Here is an 18500-nt window from a genome sequence, read left to right on the forward strand (position 1 = left end):
AGAGAGAGAGAGAGAGAGAGAGAGAGAGAGAGAGAGAGAGAGAGAGAACTGAGTTCAAATCTGGCCTCCAACAACTAATAGCTGTGTGATCCCAGACAAGTCATTTAACCTCTGTCTGTCTTAATATCCTTAGCTGTAAAAACAGGAATTACAATAGCACTCCCTCCCAGGGTTGTTGTGAGCATCAAATGAGATGATATTTGTACATTGCTTAGCATAGTACCTGGAAAACAATAACCATTTAACAAATGTTTGTTTTCTTCTTTCCAAAAAAGAAGAGGGTTAGTGGGGAAAGATAACAATTTGTGTTTTGGTCATATGAATCTGAGATACCTACAGGATATTCAGTTCAAAATATTTGCTACGTAGTTAATCCAGCTTACCTATAGAAAGGGAGCACCTTAATGAGTTGCTATACATGTTCAGATGTGGTGCTGAAACTAAGCTTCGGATGTGGCTGGGGGAGGGCGTGGGGAGGGGGAATCCAAATCCAGGAAGTTGCGGGGAATATACTTAAGCTCATTCCCGTCTGCCCATTACCTCCTATTTATAGCTCCTTCCCTTATACTACAGTTTCCAGTTATGACATGCGGCAGTTCGTTCAGGGGAATTTGCTGAATTAATTCTGCTTGCTCAGCTCTATTGCATCACAGGGGTCAGTGACCACTGGGTTTGGTCAGGAGAAATGGAGCCAGTAGCCCAAGGATTCAGCCGGTCTGTTGGGTGAACAGGAATATAATGAGTAGCAATCACTTTATACGGATACAGTCTATGGGCACCTACTTGGAGGTAGGATGCTAAAAAACCCACCAAAGCAATTTCAACTTTCCTCTTCATTGTATATCAGAAGATCCTTCCGTGGTCATGCCCACTGGAAGCTACATTGAAGTCAAGTCTATGTTGGAAACCTCCTTGGAGTTTTTCATTCTGTAATTGGTAGGATGTTGATTAAAGCACCCTGCACGCTGCTGAAGGGGAGACAGAGAACAATTCTGAATGTGGGAAGGATGCAGTTGACCTAGGTGCAATACTGAACAGGACCAGAAACTCCCATTTCAACCCACGCTGTTCCTCAGCATTGCTGTGTTCACATCCTTCCTCAATTAAAATCCTGCCACATGTTTGTAAACACTTTATATTTTTCACGATGTTTTCAATTCCTCCACAAAAGCTTTCCCCCAATGTGTCCTTGTGGAGCTCAAAGTAGAGTACAAACCCTAAAAAGTCCTACCAACATTCAAAAAAGCTTCCAGTTCAGGTCTAGCAATGTATGGTATGCCTGCAACCCGAAGCATTGCAGAAAATTAGGGTTGCTCACCACTAAGCTGGCCTTAGGGTCATGAATCTTTTGAGACACAGAAATTCTCAAAGACCATCCACTAAGTTATAAAGGGATCTACAATCCTTATCAGTAGATTTACTCAGACCTGTGAAATCGTGGTGCCTTGAGGTACTGACATATCCAACTACCAATACTTCTATAAATTTGGGCAAGAATTAAAATCATGTTAGGAACCAGGAGAGGGTATAAATCTTAGCTAACTGTGAAGAAATCCCTAGCACTGCCTCTAATTGGAAAGAAAATAGAATACTCCTGAAATGGGAAAAATAGAGTTCAGCTTAAAATCCAACTGGGGCATATAACTGTCTGCTATACCTGGATAAGGAACGGAAGGCAAGGGAAGGGAAAGGAATTTGCAAAGAGGGAAGGGGAGGAGAGGGAAAGGAAGGGAAGGGGAGGAAAGGGAAGGGAAGTTGAGAAGGGTGGGGAGGAGAGGAGAAGACAGGGGAGGGAAGTTGAGGAGGGGAACAGAGAGGGAGAGTCAGACAGAGAGGGAGAGTCAGAAACAGAAGTTATGTATATGTATGTTGTCTCCCCTGATAGAATGCAAGCTCTTTGAGGACAGGAACTGTTTCCATTTCTTCTTTGTACCCCCAGTATCTGGCACAGTGCCTGACACATAGTAGAATTTTAACAAATGTTTGTTGAAGGATTGACAAAAAGAGACTGATTTTTTTATGTCATCCCCAAGCTCAAATAACTTATATTTATATGGTGCTTTAAAGTTTTCAAGAATTTGGATGCTATACCACTTGGTACATATACTTAGTACTGATATTACTTCATTGTCTATGGTATCTCTTAGCAAGATGTTTCTATGGTACTTTGAAGTTTTCAAAGTACTTGGCATTACTAATCTCACTTGATTGGGACAACTCTGTATGGTAGGTGCTATTATTCTCTCCATTTTATAGCTAAGAAAACTGAGGCTTAAAGAGGTTGTGACTTGGATCAAAATGGGATAATGTATGTAAAGTGCCTCTTCAACCTTAAAGCACAATATTACTGCTAGTATTTGTTAAGTTTATATTATCATTAGTATCCTTATATTATATAATTATATTATCATTACTCTCACACAGATAGTTAAGTGTCTGAGGTAGGGTTTGAAGCCAGCTTCACCTGACTTCAGCAAGGTCCAGCTCTCTAGCCACAGTCCTTTGATGCTGACATTTTCCAAAGTCATTGAGTGGCCCTAATGACCCAAGTTGTCAGATTCAGTGACTCACTGGGTGAAGCGGCCTTGGCTTGATATCTCCATGGTAATGGCTCACAGCACCATTCAGATCCCTAAATGTCACTGTGTGGGAGGACAGGCTTTGGTAATGGAGCAAGGAGAGATTTAACAGTTGTTTTCTCTTCTACTACTACCCCTTCTGCTTTGGCAAATGGTGACCTTTCCCTGACTGTTTTGCCCTCTTGAGAAAGCTAACTGGCCATGGAAGGAGAGGATGTTTCTGTGGCTTACTTTTATTTCCTCCTGGCTGGAGCATGTATTTTTTTAAAGCCTGAAATTTATTCTTGTTTTCATTTAGCTTCATGCAGTACTTAAAGATTCTTAAGATATTTTACCATTATTTTAAAAAATATATTATTAATTTCTACCCTAATAAGGCAGGCCAGCCTGGTAATCTTTATGTGTGCTGGATCTTTCCCTTGAAGCCTGCAAAACTGAGACTGCTCTAGGATCCCACTCCAAGTATGGAGCAGGGCTGCTAATGAAACTCAGCTTTTATAGTCCTTATTAAATCAGCTGCAGGACCTGTTTTTCACTCTTAACCTCCATGCCCTCTCGTTCCCCAGGTACTACCCCAATGCTCCTGTTAGAACCAGGTCTTGGGAGTCAGGAAGCAAGGGATGGCTATCACAAAGAAAAACTAAATTGAGAGCTCTCTGGTTTTTCCAGTCCAAAAAGATTGAGTTTTAAAACAGGGAGCTCCTGCTTCAACCTCATGATCCTAACCATGGCCTCTGTAGCCCAAAGGGGCCAGACTGTAAGGCTGAGGATACATAGCAAATGCATATTTCATAAAAATCCAGGCATGGAAATTCTATTTTATGCTCAATGTACTCTGTGTTTCGCGGTATTTAAGGACAGAGCTGCATTTCGGAGGATGATAAATGATTTACTTCGGCTTTGGTCTGGATCAGTGTGCCTGACCTCAAGAGCCTCTAGAAGGCAGCTCTGTACCGAAGGAGGCTGCACGCTTTCCAGCTGAAGCCGGAAGCAAGCCAAGACCTCCGATTCCTTGGCTTGTCTTCATTATTTCCCGGTAGTTTAAATCCCATGATTCTCTCCACAGAGGAGATCTTTTCTCTGTAGCATCTATGCTTGGGTCTGACGTACAAAGGTGTAATTAGAACAGCATGGAGCAGGGAGAACATTCCACTTACCTCATCTTTAACATTTAAGCATGTTTCAAATATGTTTCTAATATCTTAGGTGCTGGGGGCCAAATTCTGCCTTTGGTTTTGTCAAAGCGTGAGGAGCTCCACACAGCCTCAGTCCCCTGGGATAAAGGTTATGCTTAGAAGGTGGTTGCTGTTATTGTTGTTGGTGTTGGTGTTGTTGGGGGGTGTGTGTGTGTGTGTGTGTGTGTGTGTGACATCTGTATGTGTGCATCTGTGGCAAATGTGTGTATGCATTTGGAAAGTCATTCAAGAAAAGAAGCATGCCAAGAAAATGACATAGTATAGTCCATAAATATTTTAGGTAAACTCGAGTTTGAAATTGCATCTATTTTTCTTCTGCTTAAGGTGAAATTCCCTTAATTAGTTTCCTTCAAATGATTCAATTCAAAGCAATTCAATAACTATTTAGAAGGGAGTGTGGTACAGTGGGATGGGCACTAGATTATCAGTTGGAACATCCAGGTTGAAATCCTAGCTCTGCAATTTCCTACCAGTTTGACCTTAGGCAAGTCACCTGACCTCTCTTAGCCTCAGTTTACTCATCTATAAAATGAGGAATTTTGTACTAGATTATCTTGGAGTGCCTTCCGGGTCTAAATGTATGAACCGCTCCTTACTATGTGCCAGAGATTGTGCTGAGATGTGGGGAGAGACAGAGGGAGAGACAGAGAGAGAGAAAAGAGAGAGAGAGAGAGAGAACACCCATCCCTGTCCTCAGGCAATTTACATTCTGCTTGATAGCACTAAAGTGGGATAAACTGAGAAACCTTCAGCTCTATGACTTTCTGGTCTTTAAATTAGTGTTCTTGTCTTACCATTTAAATAGGAAGTAATTGGTAGAGTTTAGTCCCTGTGGCATCTGTGCAGCATTTTGGCTCAAGCATATCATTGTCAGGCTACTCTGTAAGTGGACAGTTCTTTCCTTACCAGATGGAAATATGAATTTATGGGAAACCATGGGAAACATATGACTGGAAAAGCTAAGTGCCACTTCCTACCATCTTCCATTATGCAGAGATAACCAGGGAAGATTAAACCTCACCCTCTTCCACCTGCCCAACCTTCAGAGGAGATCATGAGATTGCAGGATGACTCCTTGGCCACGCTAAAAGACTATCAGACCTCAGTCTACAATTCGGCTCTGCCTGAGATACAGCTCCACCAAGGGGGAGGAGCCCACCCTGCTGGGGTGAAGGATAAAGAGGAGTGAAGGTGAAGGATCACCTTCAACCTGCCTTACATGTCTGATTCATCCTGCACACAGGTCTTCCCATGTCTCTCCCCTGCTCATTAAGCTCCAGTGACTCCCTCGCCCTGGCATCAAATATAGACTTTTCTGTTTGGCTTTTAAAGCTCTTTACAACCTAACTCCAGCCTTCTCCCTTTGACTCTCATGATTCAACCCAACTGATCAGCTTTCTGTACCTCCCACATGACACTCCATGCCTTTAAATTGGCTATCTCCTGTGTGTAGAAGGCATTTCTTCTTTACCTACACATCCTAGCATCCCTTGTTTTCCTTCAGAGTTTAGCTGAAGTGCCACCTTCTACGTGAGACCCTTCCTTATCCCCCAGATATTTGTGCCCCTCTTCCATTACTTTTTTAATATAGTTTGTATATATACATATATATATGTATATATGCACATACATATACTGAGAGAGATAGAGACAGAGAGACAGTAAGACATAGTGGTTACAGAGCTGACCTCAAAACCAGAAAGACCATCCTGCCTCTGACACATATTAACTGTGTGACCCTGAGCAAGTAACTTAATTTCTCAGTGTTCTAGACAATTCTCTAAGACTCTACACTGCAGAGGAGGTGGCTACCTGCTTTGCTAGTGAGAGTTCCCTCATCTGATAGTTCCCTAATGCAAAGGAAATCCTAGGTCTAATCCCAGTCCCTATATAAACATATTCTTTCCTCCAGGGAAAGTAACCTCTTGGAAGGCAGGCATTGTTTTATTTTTGTCTTCATATCCCCAGTATACTGTAAGTGCTTAATAAATGCTTGTTGATTGATTGATCAGTGATTGAGGGGCTTTGGTGGCTCCATCCCCACTCCTCCTAACTGGGGTTGACTCTCTAAACAGAGCGATTTGGAAACCCTGAACGTCTCTCTCCAACAGCCCACACCGCTGCAACCACAGCCATGTATAACGTTGGCCAGACCAACACTCATCCCAAACTCTCGCTCACAGCCAAACCTAAAACATCTTCGAAGCACTTGTATCTTGCGGCAAACTGAAAGCCAAATGGGGCAGCAGTCAAAGGAGAAACAGCAAGGCTGTCGAAAGAACTTTTGCAACTTGTTTTCCATCAAAAGCAAAGGGCATTAAAGGATGGAGAAGTAGGCTCTTGTTCAGCCTGGCTAAGGCAGAAATGAGATACATGTATAATGGAGGAGGAGATTATCTTTGGAAACCGAGCAAAACGCCTGAATGAGTCCCGAGACCCTGGCCTTGCTTTTCTTGGAACTCGGGATTGGGCCAAAAAGGACTGAACAGAAAGAACTCATGGCTTCCCAGAAATAGGAGGGCAATGTGTTTATTTAGTTAAATAAAAACTTTGTGAAAAATACAAACTGTTAAATACAAGAGACAATTCTATACAACTCAGTACAATCACAAGTATGTACACCGTATTTGTTTCATAGACACAGATAGACTTGCACCAAACCTCAGAGATGAGGCAAGTAATGGAAAATGTGACAACTCACAAGTCTGTCGGTCTCAGTAAAGTTTCAGAATTCAAGTGATTCCAGGCAAGGGGCCAAACTTAACTTGGCTTCTTTCAAACTTAAACAGCCCCCTTTGGAGTAAATCTACCCTTTGCATTTTAAGTGACCAAGAGAGCCCTTTTTTCCCCTCCCAAACATAAATTTCTTGTATCATTCTGATACAGCAGTGATGATCCAAGTTTTAAGCTGTTAACCCTTGCACAGGGAATACAGTTGCTGCAGCCTCCATCCCCCATCCCACTCATCCAGTCTCCTTCCTGCTACCCCTTCTTCCTTTTCTCATCCCCCCTCCCTCCTTTGCACACAAGGCAGACGTAAGAAAGTTTTCTTGTTCCCGTTCATTTTTCTTCTTTCTTTATTCTATGTCTCAAGTGTTCACCCTTTCTTCTAGGATCTAAGTGCCAGAAAGGATCAGTCACAAAGCTATTTTAACACAAGAATACGTGAAGGCATTTGGGGAGCATTGCCCGACGCCATTCTTTTAAACTTTCAATTCCCTTTGCTTGAGGCGCTGGCAAATTCATCCAAATATCAGCCTCGCAGTGTTCTGCACACCCCATTCCCAGGGAATCTCAGGACGCTTTCCAGACCAAATGAGTTGTCAGCCCCTTAGGTTCCTTCCTGGGAAAACCAAGTTCTCTCTGCACCCGGAGCCCTGGGTCTCTATCTATTCCTTTATCCACAGAATCCACACCCCCAACCCCAACCCTAACTAACTATGGGAAGAATATTTTGTACTCCCCAAAGCATCCCTCTCCCCAGGCAGGGAAGTATTTATTGCAGAGCCTTAAAAATCTAAAGAAATCCTCCCCCATGTCTCTGGGGAATAAGTATCATTATGAAACTCATTTGCCAAATGAGGACGCGGAGGCTTTGGGCCAATGCCCAGGACCACACAGCAAATGAGTGGTAGAACCAGGAACCAGAGGCCACGGGATTTGGCCCCCCATTCCTGTGCTCTCCGCGTGAGAAGGCCCTTCCTGCTTCCAGCTACGTGATAAAGGACCACATTTAGAAGGCCCCTATTACGTCTGTCTTGCAAAGAAAGTTGGCTAGAAAAAGACAAGGGGTGTCCACAGTAGTGCTCTGGCCTCTGTGGTGACAGCCAGGACAATACACCAAGACATCTGGGTGTTGGGAACAGTTCTCCAGCCATGCCTGCTAGCTGAAGGGAAAGTTAACGATTTGCCTTACCAACCTGAAAGAAGCTAATCCCCCAAATCAAAGAGCCAGCAAATGACATCAAAAGGTCAGAGGTTACACGTTAGGCCCCAGATGGTAAATTATGTAAATGGTCTCAAATGGCTTTAAGTAAAGACAGAATTCTTACAGTACGTGCGATAGATCATTGGGTTCAGGTGATCGATTTTTCACATCAAACTTTGCTTGCCATGCCTCTCATCCTAACCCTCGGAGGCCTTTGCAAGAAGTCTGCCCTGGTCTGTGAGCTGATAACAACAGAGAACCAGAAGAGATACTTAACAGTTAATCAGTGATCTAGGAGAACGAAGCTCTAGGGGCATTAGGGCATCAAAAGGAATCCCTGATATTAAGCAGATTCTCTCCACTGTTTCTAGAGGTTGGGTGGGACGAGTACTGGATTGGGGGCCACTTACTACCTGCTAGATTTTAGGCTAGTCACTTAAGGTTTTCTGGGCCTCAGTTTCCATTTTTATCAAAGAGAAATTTGGACTGATAACCTCTGAAGTCCCTTCCAGTGCTCAAGCTACGGTCCTAGACATTGCATAGCACTCTGAGCAAGGGCAGATGATGCAGTAACTATTACAAGCATCCAGAGAAATAACAGAAACGTCACCATCCCATGTTCTGAACAGGTACAATTAAAAACCTAGACATGGAATTAAATATACAAACTGCATCTCTTGGCAGGACTTTTCCAATGCCAAGTCCAGGTCACAAGCACATCATTTGACTCCTTGATCCTGCCACGTCAGGATGAGCCACTGTCCTGGGACCCGTGGTCTCTCTAAAGTGGCAGCTGCACCGGAGCAGTGGAATCGGACGCTGGGCATATCTCCTTCCTCTTGCTAAGTGTGCTGGCTAACACGGCCACCTCTGGAGGTCACCTCAGAGTGCTAGGAATTCTGGGGGATGTTCTCCGAAGACCCTTCGCTGCTTTCATGGAGCGGCGTCTCTGAGGTTTCTCCCAGCTCATCATCGGGCACTTCCTCCTGGATGGTGAAATGCACATCGGGTGAAGATGACTCCGAGCTCACGCTGCCTGCCTCCATGGAGCAGATGGTGCATGACAGAGCCGGTCCCATGCTCTCCTGAAGCATGTTCAGCATCAGGGGCACCTGGGTTGACCTCAGCCCCGACACGATTGGCAGAGGTTTCATGGCCTCCCCCCAGAGCCTTTCTTCATCCTTGTAGAGCAGAAGCAGGTTGGATTTCTTCTCCCTCCTCTTAGATTTCATGTAGCCCAGCATGATTCCAATCAAGAAGATGCCATAGAAGGACATGACAACCAGGACATAAAAGTACTCGCTACCACTCCCGCCCACACTGGTGGAGGTCTGGGGCTCCGGTAGGGAGCTGGATGTTTCAGGTAAGGAAGTGTTTGCAACTGCATCACCCATCTTGAGTATCAAAGTTGAACTTTCACGACCTGGGTCTGAAAGAGAAATTATGCAGGTTAGAGCCCCTAAAAGCCTCAGAGAACAGAAGGCTAAAAATAAGTTTTGCTGCCTTGCACATAGAAAAGGGGTGGGGGAACCCTAGAAAGACATTTAGTACAATGCATTTCTTTTGAAATTGGAAAAGTCTATCTCAAGAGAATAAAACTTCTAGACTTGTAAAATTAATCTTTCTAAGTTAACACTGCTTTGCATATCTTGCCAATGTTTCTTTAGACAAATAAAAAAAAAGAAAACCACAACAATCGTTTATTAGACATGCCCCCTCAAACATTCTTCTACGATAAATAAATATTGCTCACTTACCCTAAGAGACAGAGGGGAAAAATCCAACTGCAATCCTTAATTTCTTCTAACACAAAGTCCAACAGAAATCTTCCTCTCCCAGATGCCTGGAGTTCTGAAAGCTTTTTTGCTCCTGCAGCTGGGATATATATTCAAGAAATGTATTGTCACGTGTCCTGGAGGGAAAGTTTACAACAGACTTGGTCATGTTGGAGTGAACGGATGAACTCAGAAGTATTGCAGTTCAACTCACTAAACTCGACAGCTGTGAAAAGAAAAAGACTTGGGAATCTGTGTTTACTTCTTACTTCTGAACTGTGAGCCAAAGTTTTCAGGTGGCAATGAAAATAAAGCGGGGGGGGGGGGGAGGCAGAGAGAAAGAAATAGGCTCATTAAAACTGTTACACCAAGAACTGATTTTTATTTAAAAATCTGCTCTTTGGGAGTATTTCACCAGGTGTTTTTCCCTCCACCTCCCCTTCTCATACCATGCTGTAGATTATAATACATGGCCTCTAAAATAAAATTCATTCTTGGGAAATAATCACCTATATGCTATGTGAGAGGGATTATAGTCATCTAAATACAGCCTAGGTGTGGCTCAGAGTCAGCAGGGTTCAAGTTTGCCTCTGACATCTGCTAGGCACATGACCTTGGACAAGTCACTTAGATTTTTGCAGCCTCAAATTTCTATCAAATAGGAGGGTCATTGATCTTCTTCGAGAACAAAGGACCAATAACAATAACAACAGTGATAAGTCTTGCACTCCCTACTTCATAGGGTTGTGAAAGGTAAAGGGCTTTGCCATCTGTCCAGCCCTAATAAATGTGAGTTATCACAGCTAGTTAGTGACTCAAATCCAGGTGTTTCCCAATTCCCAGGCCAGTATTCTTTCTACCACCCCTTTCTGCCAAAACTTCTGTCACAAGAGTGATGACACATTAAGGTTTGCAAAGTACTTTTGAAAATATCCCATTTGATCCTCACAACAACTCTGGGAGGTAGATGCTACTATTATTCCTATTTTACATATGAGGAGACTCAGAGAAAGTAAGTGACCTGCCCAGGGTCACAATCTAGGAAAAGTTAGTGGTAGAATTTGAATCCAAGTCTTCATGACTTCAAGTACAGTATATCCACTATGGCAGACTGCCAATAATCTAAAGAGTCTATGATCTCATTGAAGAACTGAAGTACTTACTTGGCAGTGGAGATAGTGGAAAGAACACTATACTGAGAGCCTAGAAACTTAGATTCTAGTCCTATTTCTGTTACTGACTAGCTGGGTAGTCTTGGGGAAGCCACTCAGCTTCTCTGAAATGGAAAAGGCCTTGGACATGGAGTCAAGGACTTATATCCTTTTCACTCTCTCTGTGACTTTGGGCCAGTTAATTAATGTCTCTAGGCCACAATTTTCTCATCTATAAAATGAGATTACTAGACAAATTGACCTCTGGGGTCCCTTTCCATTCTCAGTCTTTGCTCCTATGATCTTACTTCCCAATCTGAAAAACGAAAGACTTTCACTGGGTTGATCCCAAATGGAACAGTTTATGATTTAAGACTTCTCATATTTTATGTTCTCCATTTCACCAGGTGCTTTTTACCCTACCTCCCCTTCTCACATTGTGCTATAGAATGTAATACATATCCCCAAAAATAAATTTCAATTCTTAGAAGGACCTGAGATTTCACCAATATAGATACTTCCTCCAATGGTACAGAAAGCAAGCCATCCACATCTACTCATCCCATGTGACTCTCATGCACGTCCTCCTATGACTCTTCTACAGGAAGAGATCTCTTGACGTCGAACACTAATGGAAGACACAGGTCATCTACTTGTTATCCCTCATACTTCCTGCAAGACCTGCCCAGTCACAGAATGTTAGACCTAGAAGAGGCCCCAGACTTTCCTAGCTCAGTCTCCTCTTTGCAGTTGAGGAGACTGAGTTTGTCTTATTTTTCTCATGGGAATGATTAGGTGTCTCAGTTGAACTAAAATCCTATATTAAGGAAAATCATTGAGGTTAGGTTCTACTGGAAGGATATCCCACAATTACCTGCCCCTCGCAAGCCTCAAAGAGTGCCAGATCGGAGTCAAAAGACATTAGTTCAAAGGCTGCCTCTGCCATTCACTTCCTATCTTATCTTGGGCAAGTTATTTAACTTCTCTGGGACTCAATGTGAGGGAGTTGGAGTGGATGACTTGTAAGGGGCCTTTCAGCTACACATCTATGATCCTATACTCCTTTGTTAGCCACTGGGGCAAAGGAGGGAAGATGGCATTTAGGATGGGCATGACCTACCAGAGTTGTTACTCCCACTCTAGGCCTCAGGGACCACAGACAAATACAAAGGGAAGTTGACAGTCTTTGGTCTGAAGATTCAGGACCTTTTCTTCCATCCTGGCTGGAAGATTTTTTTTAAAAAAGTCCCAGAGAGGACAGGAAAATTTTGATGAAAAGCCTTCAGGTAGACAGATTTATTTAGAGGTATAGTTAATTCTCAACTGAAGGAAGATTAGCCAGAGAAGATCTTACTGTCTTACTCTCATGTTACAGTATCATACTCTGCTTAACTATGAACTTTTTCCTACCCAAGTAGGACATTTCTTTGAGAGGCAGCAGTAATTAGAAAGCTGACCTTGGAACCAAGAAGACCTGGGTTCAGATTCAGCCTCTGACACTTACTGGTAACTCTGGTTAAGTCTTGGAAGCTCTCCAATCTCTGGGCAACTTTCTAAGACTCTGAGTTACACAGAAGGTGCCAGCCTGCTTTGTGAGAGGAGTTCTTCACTGGGAAGCTCCTTCCACCAATGGAACCAGAGGTCCTGTCTCACCCCACCCCCCAAAAAGTAGGACATGTGTTTAATCTAGCCCAACAGGAGTAGGAAGCGGTAGCATTTAAAACCAAAACCATTCCCTCCCTGACCCTGGACACATCCTGGAAGATAATACAGAGCACTTTACATGACAACAAGAAAACTGCTAAGCTGAATGGATGACTGTTGATTAGGGAATGGCCAGACAAATTGTATGTAAATACAACAGAATACTAGAGTACCATAAGAAACAACAAATAAGGTCCTGTGGAACCAGGATTAAAGCTCTTTCTCCTTAGAATTATCAAAGTCTTTCAAACATGGTTTCATTTCTTCCTCACCAAATTAAAGCAAAGGAAGAGATATCTCTTTCCTCCAAAAATTTTCAATCAAAGTTATGTTTCCACTTCTCTCCTGCCTTTATTTCCTTTCTTGCCACTTTCTGTCAGGAAGTCAGTCATTTCTGATGTCTAACCTTTGCATTCCCTGATACATTTTCATTTTCTACACATTTACCTCATCCCAAATACTTGGGTTTGAATTATGCAGTAGTTGGGAAATGCCAGAGCAAAGGCTCAACTTATGAAAGCAGCAGAATGGATAAGTAGTCCAGAAAAGCTTTAGGAAGTACGGACAAAGGGATGGAACTGAAGAAATCACTGGAATACATAGGAATGGTTCCTGTTCCAGTATCAGGGTAAATGGAGGAGACCATAATAATGTTGGAGAGATTGGATGCCCAAGGTAGTTGTGGTAATGGCATCAGAGAGGCACATCAGGGAGACAGTGGAACAAGCAGGGCTATTGAAGTCAGAGGACATGGCTTTGACTCTCAGCTTCATCACTTATTGTTTGTTACTTTTGTAACCTTAAGCAAGTCACTTAAATTCACTGACCTCCATTTCCTCATCTATAAAATTAAGGGGTCAGATTAAATGAAAGTCCCTTCCAACTGAAAGCTTATGGTCCTGTGAAAGGAAGAGTATATAATAAGTTCTGTTCATTTAATTTTGCCCCAGGAATAAAAATTTCTGGTTGCAACTCTGAGTCATGGCCTGGGGGAAATTTAGACAAATAGGTTTAGAGATAGGGGAGAGTCCGGCCCTTTAGTCTGTGGCTTTGTATCAGTCTGTGATGTACTAGCATGGTGTGGAAAGCAGGGGAAAAGTTGAGCAGTGAGGCAGGATGAAACATTGGGATTGTTTTCCACATCTCCTGAGTAGGCTATACAATGAACTTTGTCTTCGGGGATGGGGGGGAGTTTTCCTGGAAGATCAAACACTTTTACATTTAAACAGAAACATTAATTGGCAAAACAGAAGCTATTCCTGGATAATGTACTTTTTCATATGACTGGAGGCTGACTCCATCCTACTTTTGCTTGCTCTTGAAACTGTCAAAAGTTAATAGTCATATCCTTCTTCCATGCTTTTTCTACTGGTAGCCCTATGTCTAATACATTTTCAAAGGAATTTTCCCTCTGCATATTCCTGGAACACAACTTTCTCCACTGCCTGCAGTACTTTCATTTCCTGTCATCTTCACCGTTTTTCCCCAGGGAGCCTGGCCATACATCTCTGAAATTATAATATTGTGTCCTCTGACTAAACCAAGATCGTGCAGGAATGAAGAGAAAGTAGTGGGTCTCATCAGTTAGAACGTAAAGCTGGAGGTCAAGATAGCTGAGTGGGCGTGACCCCAGCCGGACCAAATTCGACATTGGATGAATCACTTAACTTTCTTGTACTTCAGTCCTTGTCTACTAAGATAATATATATAAAGCTTTTTGCAAGCCTAAAAGTGTTATGTAAATGTTAGCTGTCATCATTATTATTAATATGAACATCATTCTTAGTGCCTTTCAAGAAGGACAGGGATTCCAGGGCACCGTGGAGTGGGAAAATAAGGCAATGCTCTGCAGGACTGCTGACTTTGCCTTTTACTGATAAAACTGTTTTAATTGTGGAATTTTTTTCTCAATAGTTGTATCTGGTAAGTGTTTGACTCTTGCTGGGATCAAGCATTTATCATATCCTGAATCTCTATCTGGGTGCATTGTAGCATTCCTCAGAGTGTAAATGAACAGTGTTCTGTACTCTGAGGGTGCTGAATAAATGCGCTGGGACCTCATTGCAACTTGCCTCATGGTACAGCATACTTGGTGAACAGAACATCCTTCTTGGACACCATTTGGAGAGATTTTGTTACTGGAGCACAAAAAAAGAAAAAAGTCACTTCATAAAATTGTCCTCAGTATTAGAGCTGGGATCCAGGGTGGTTGTTATTTCTTTCCCAAGTCATGTATTAACTTCCTACTGTGTGCAAGGCACTGCCCAAAGTCTCACAGGGAATATAAAGAAACTGAAAATGTGATCTTTGCTTCTCCTTCGAGAGAGACAAGACAGATGTCTTAATGTGTATTGTACATCTGGATTTACTCCAAAAGTACATTGTATGGAGCAGTAAATAATAAGTTCTGAACTTGGAGTCAGGATAATTTGGGTTCAGATTCCATGGCTTACACTTCCCAAATGTGCGTCTGTGGATGACTAGCCACTTAGCTTTACTGAGACTCACTTTCCTTATCTGTAAAATGGACATAATAATAACTCACAGCCCAGCCACTTCAAGGGGTTAAGCTGGCTTAAACTAGATGTCCCCAAGCACTTTGAAGACATTAAAGTGCTATAGAAATGACAGCCACTGTCATTATTATTACTTTGTTTTGTAAAAATGCCTGCCAATATAGCCCCAAATTTTCTCTCTTAAGTGGAAGGTTATTGAGAGCATGATAAAAGCTAAATCCCATTTCCCTGTAGTCAGTCATGCCAAAGCATAGCAAAGGTAGCTTTTTTTATGAAGGGCAGTTCAGTAAGACCTCCTTTTTCACATCTGTTTTCTAAAAGAGTTGTATGCATATCACTTAACCCTAGATGTAACTCTGGAGTAGACTCAGTTATACAGAATAGAAAGTAGAAATCATACCTTGTCCTGGGAATGGATTTGGGCTGCAGTATTTTCGTTCCCTGGTCTTATTCATCTTTGGCAAGAGAAGGAAATAGGATATAGAAAATGTGCCATGAAGAGTCTATACTTTACCACACTGACCCTGGCTCTGGTAAGCAAATGGACCGAGAAACTCATTGAATCTAAGTTCTGTGTATGATTTGCCTTTTAAATGGATGGAAGAAAGAAAGGAAACAAATGTTTATTAAACAGCTACTGTGTGCCAGGTACTGTGATAAGCATTTTTATAAATATTATTTCATTGTAACCTCACAACAACCTTGGGAGGTAGGTGCTATTTTGATCCCCATGTTACGGTTGAGGAAACAGAGGCAGATAGAGGTTAAGTGACTTGCCCGGGGTCACACAGCTAGTAAGTGTCTGAATCTGGATTTGAAGTAATTCAGATTAGCCAGGACTCTGGGGAGAAAAGGAAGGGTTCAGTCAGATCCTTCCAGGGGCCCAAATCTGGGCCAGCACAGAGTTCAGGGCAAAATCTTCATTTTGGGTAAAGCAAGAACCTTTATTTGTTTTTTGTTTTTTAATTTTCCCCATTCTCCTTCACCAATATGGAACCAGAATATCATACAAGAGTTCCTTGAGGAGAAAGAAGCAGCTCAGTGGTTATATGAAGACAGAATTCCCAAATATCAACTGGTTTCAGTGAAACTGAATGAAGCATTTTGTATTTCTCATTATTTATCATATTCTAAATTGCAGAACTTGAGACAGAATGGTGTACTAGTAATTGGCACCGGAGATGGGGAACTGGCTATGTGACAACATCCAAGTCATTCGGTGTCCTATGCAAGTCTAAGTTACAGATGAGTTGTTGAGTCAGAATAGGGAGTCTCCGTACTGGGAGTTTCCCACACTGATGAAACCACAGTTATGGTTCTCTTGGTCCAAAATCAGTTAGTAGTATAGTTGTTTGGTTTTTTTAAAAAACATACTTTATTTATGTTCTCTATCAGATTGTAAGCTCCAAAGAGTCAGGGGCTCTTTTTATTTTCCCCCAGCACCTAGGAAAGTTATATCAAGTTCATTTCAATCTAACAAATGTTTATTAATCCTTAACTATGTACAAGGCAACATTTCAATGACTGGGAATACAAAGATGAAAGACAATTGAATCCTTTGGCTATTCATTGATATAGTAAGGTGTTTATTATCTAGAAGCAAATAGAGGGGCAGCTAGGTGGTGCAGTGGGGAGAGCACCAGCCCTGGATTCAGGAGGACCTGAGTTCAAATCTGGCCTTAGATACATAACACTTTTTAGATGTGTGACCCCGGGCAAGTCACTTAACCCCATTGCCTAGCCAAAAAAAAAAAAAATAGAGGTAAATAGGTGACTGGGCCTGGAGTCAGGAAGACCTGAGTTCAAATTTGGTCTTAGATACTTTCTAGCTGTGTGACTCTGGGCAAGTCATATCTTTGTTTGCTTCACTTTGCTCATCTGCAAAAGAGAGGTGATGACAGCACCTATTTTGCAGGTTGCTGTAAAGATACAATGAAATAATAATTGCAAAGTTCTTAGCACAATGCCTGGCATATAGTAAGTACTATATAAATGTTCGCTATTAGTAGTCACAGTAGAGGCAGCTAGGTTTGAATGCAAATAATTTCATCTGTTGAATGACTCATAATAACTCATATTTATATGGTATTTTATAATTTTCAAATCACTCCATTCAACAGCCCTGTAAGATAAGTAGTATAAGCAAAATTATTCCCAGCTCACCAACAAAGGTCAGAAAGTGACCTGATTGAATGATATAGCTTATAAGTAACAAACCTCTCCTTGCTCCAGCTTTTATGACCTTTAAGCCCTATTCACTGTTTACTACCATCCCTAGCCTGACTGAATGAATGAGATCCAAGTTTCAGAAATCTCAAAAGTGCCAAGGAAGGAAGGAAAGAAGGAAGGAAAGTAAGAAGGAAGAAAGGAAGGAAGGGAGGGAGGAAGGAAAGAAGGAAGGAAAGTAAGAAGGAAGAAAGGAAGGAAGGAAGGAAAGAAGGAAGGAAGGAAGGAAGGAAGGAAGGAAGGAAGGAAGGAAGGAAGGGACGGAGGGAGGAAAGAAGGATAAATTAGATGGACAAGAACATAATCAACTGACAAATTTACTATCTTTTAAACTAAAACATATTTCTTAAAACTTTAGAACCTAAAGAAGTCCTGGGAATAGAGAGTCGAGACTAATAACAAACATTAGTTTCATATAATTGAGGCTCCATGCTGATAGGAAGAGAGCAAAGGTCATTACATTATCTGATTCTGCCTCTGTGGTTGACATAATACTGGCTTACTCATCAAATGGAAGCAAACTTTTAAAACATCTTTGGTGACTCAAAAGAATAGAATCTCAGATATGGAACGGCCCCCCTCCTCTCGTCCCTAGACCGTAATCACAATTCTCCTTACAAGCGGCTGTAGCTTTCATTCAGCAATCCACTCACAACTGTTACATCAAGTCTGATGCTCCTAGAGATTCACCTGTAGCCTTTTTTGTGACTAGAAAGGCCACTCAAAACCATGAACCCCCACCCAAAGTTTGTCCATCTTTGGCCATTCTCTAAGGATGGTGTGTTTTCAGTTCTGTGAAGGCATTGATTCATTTTTGTGGATTCTCATGACTTTGGCACAGATTGAAACTCACCTACGCCCTCTTATTTGGAGATAGCTGGCTGGTACACCACTGGGCCTAGAGTCAGGAAGACCTGAGTTGAAATATACTTTCAGGTAATACTTGCTGTGTAACCCTAGGCAAGTCACTTAACCTTTGTTTACCTCAGTTTCCTCAACTATAAAATGGGGATAATAATAGCATTTACCTTCTAGGGCTATGAAGATCAAACAAGATAATTAATTGTGAAGTGCTTAGCATAATGCCTGGCACATAGCAGACCTTTAATAAATGTTTGATTCCTTCCTCTTATTTGTTTCTTATCTATATCTTTCCAGCAATCTTACGTAGAAATTGCACCATGCATGGTCTTTTTCCAGTTCACTTAACACTTTATGGATACCAGTGCAGCATTTGGCCTGTTACCTCTCACTCATTCCATGAGTCATCCAACTTCTTTTTTCCTCTTTTTAATTTTTAAAATAGTTTAATTTGTCCAACTTTTTCCTTTTATAAATGTTTTTGATATTGTCTTTTATACCATTTTATCCCATTGATGCAGATCACTGTAGCTGCCTCTTTTTACCTATTATGGGTCTTTCCAT

General features: G+C 41.9%; 1 protein-coding gene across 1 annotated transcript; it reads right to left on the reverse strand.

Moving 5' to 3' along the window:
* Window positions 1-6299: 6299 nt before the first annotated feature.
* On the reverse strand, window positions 6300-9550 carry KCNE4 (potassium voltage-gated channel subfamily E regulatory subunit 4). The gene is made up of 2 exons (XM_027873705.1): window positions 9461-9550; window positions 6300-9132 (listed from the first exon to the last, which is right to left on the reverse strand). The coding sequence occupies exon 2, from the start codon at window positions 9095-9097 to the stop codon at window positions 8594-8596; it is 504 nt and encodes a 167-aa protein (XP_027729506.1). The 5' UTR covers window positions 9098-9132; window positions 9461-9550; the 3' UTR covers window positions 6300-8593.
* Window positions 9551-18500: the final 8950 nt, after the last annotated feature.

The sequence above is a fragment of the Vombatus ursinus genome, unplaced genomic scaffold (assembly GCF_900497805.2).
Source record: "Vombatus ursinus unplaced genomic scaffold, bare-nosed wombat genome assembly UNPS02014802.1, whole genome shotgun sequence".
In the NCBI taxonomy this organism is placed as follows: domain Eukaryota; kingdom Metazoa; phylum Chordata; class Mammalia; order Diprotodontia; family Vombatidae; genus Vombatus; species Vombatus ursinus.

What these genes read in the sequence shown, in the direction of transcription:
- KCNE4 (XM_027873705.1), bottom strand. Translation starts at nt 9,097, where the DNA reads ATGGGTGATGCAGTTGCAAACACTTCCTTACCTGAAACATCCAGCTCC.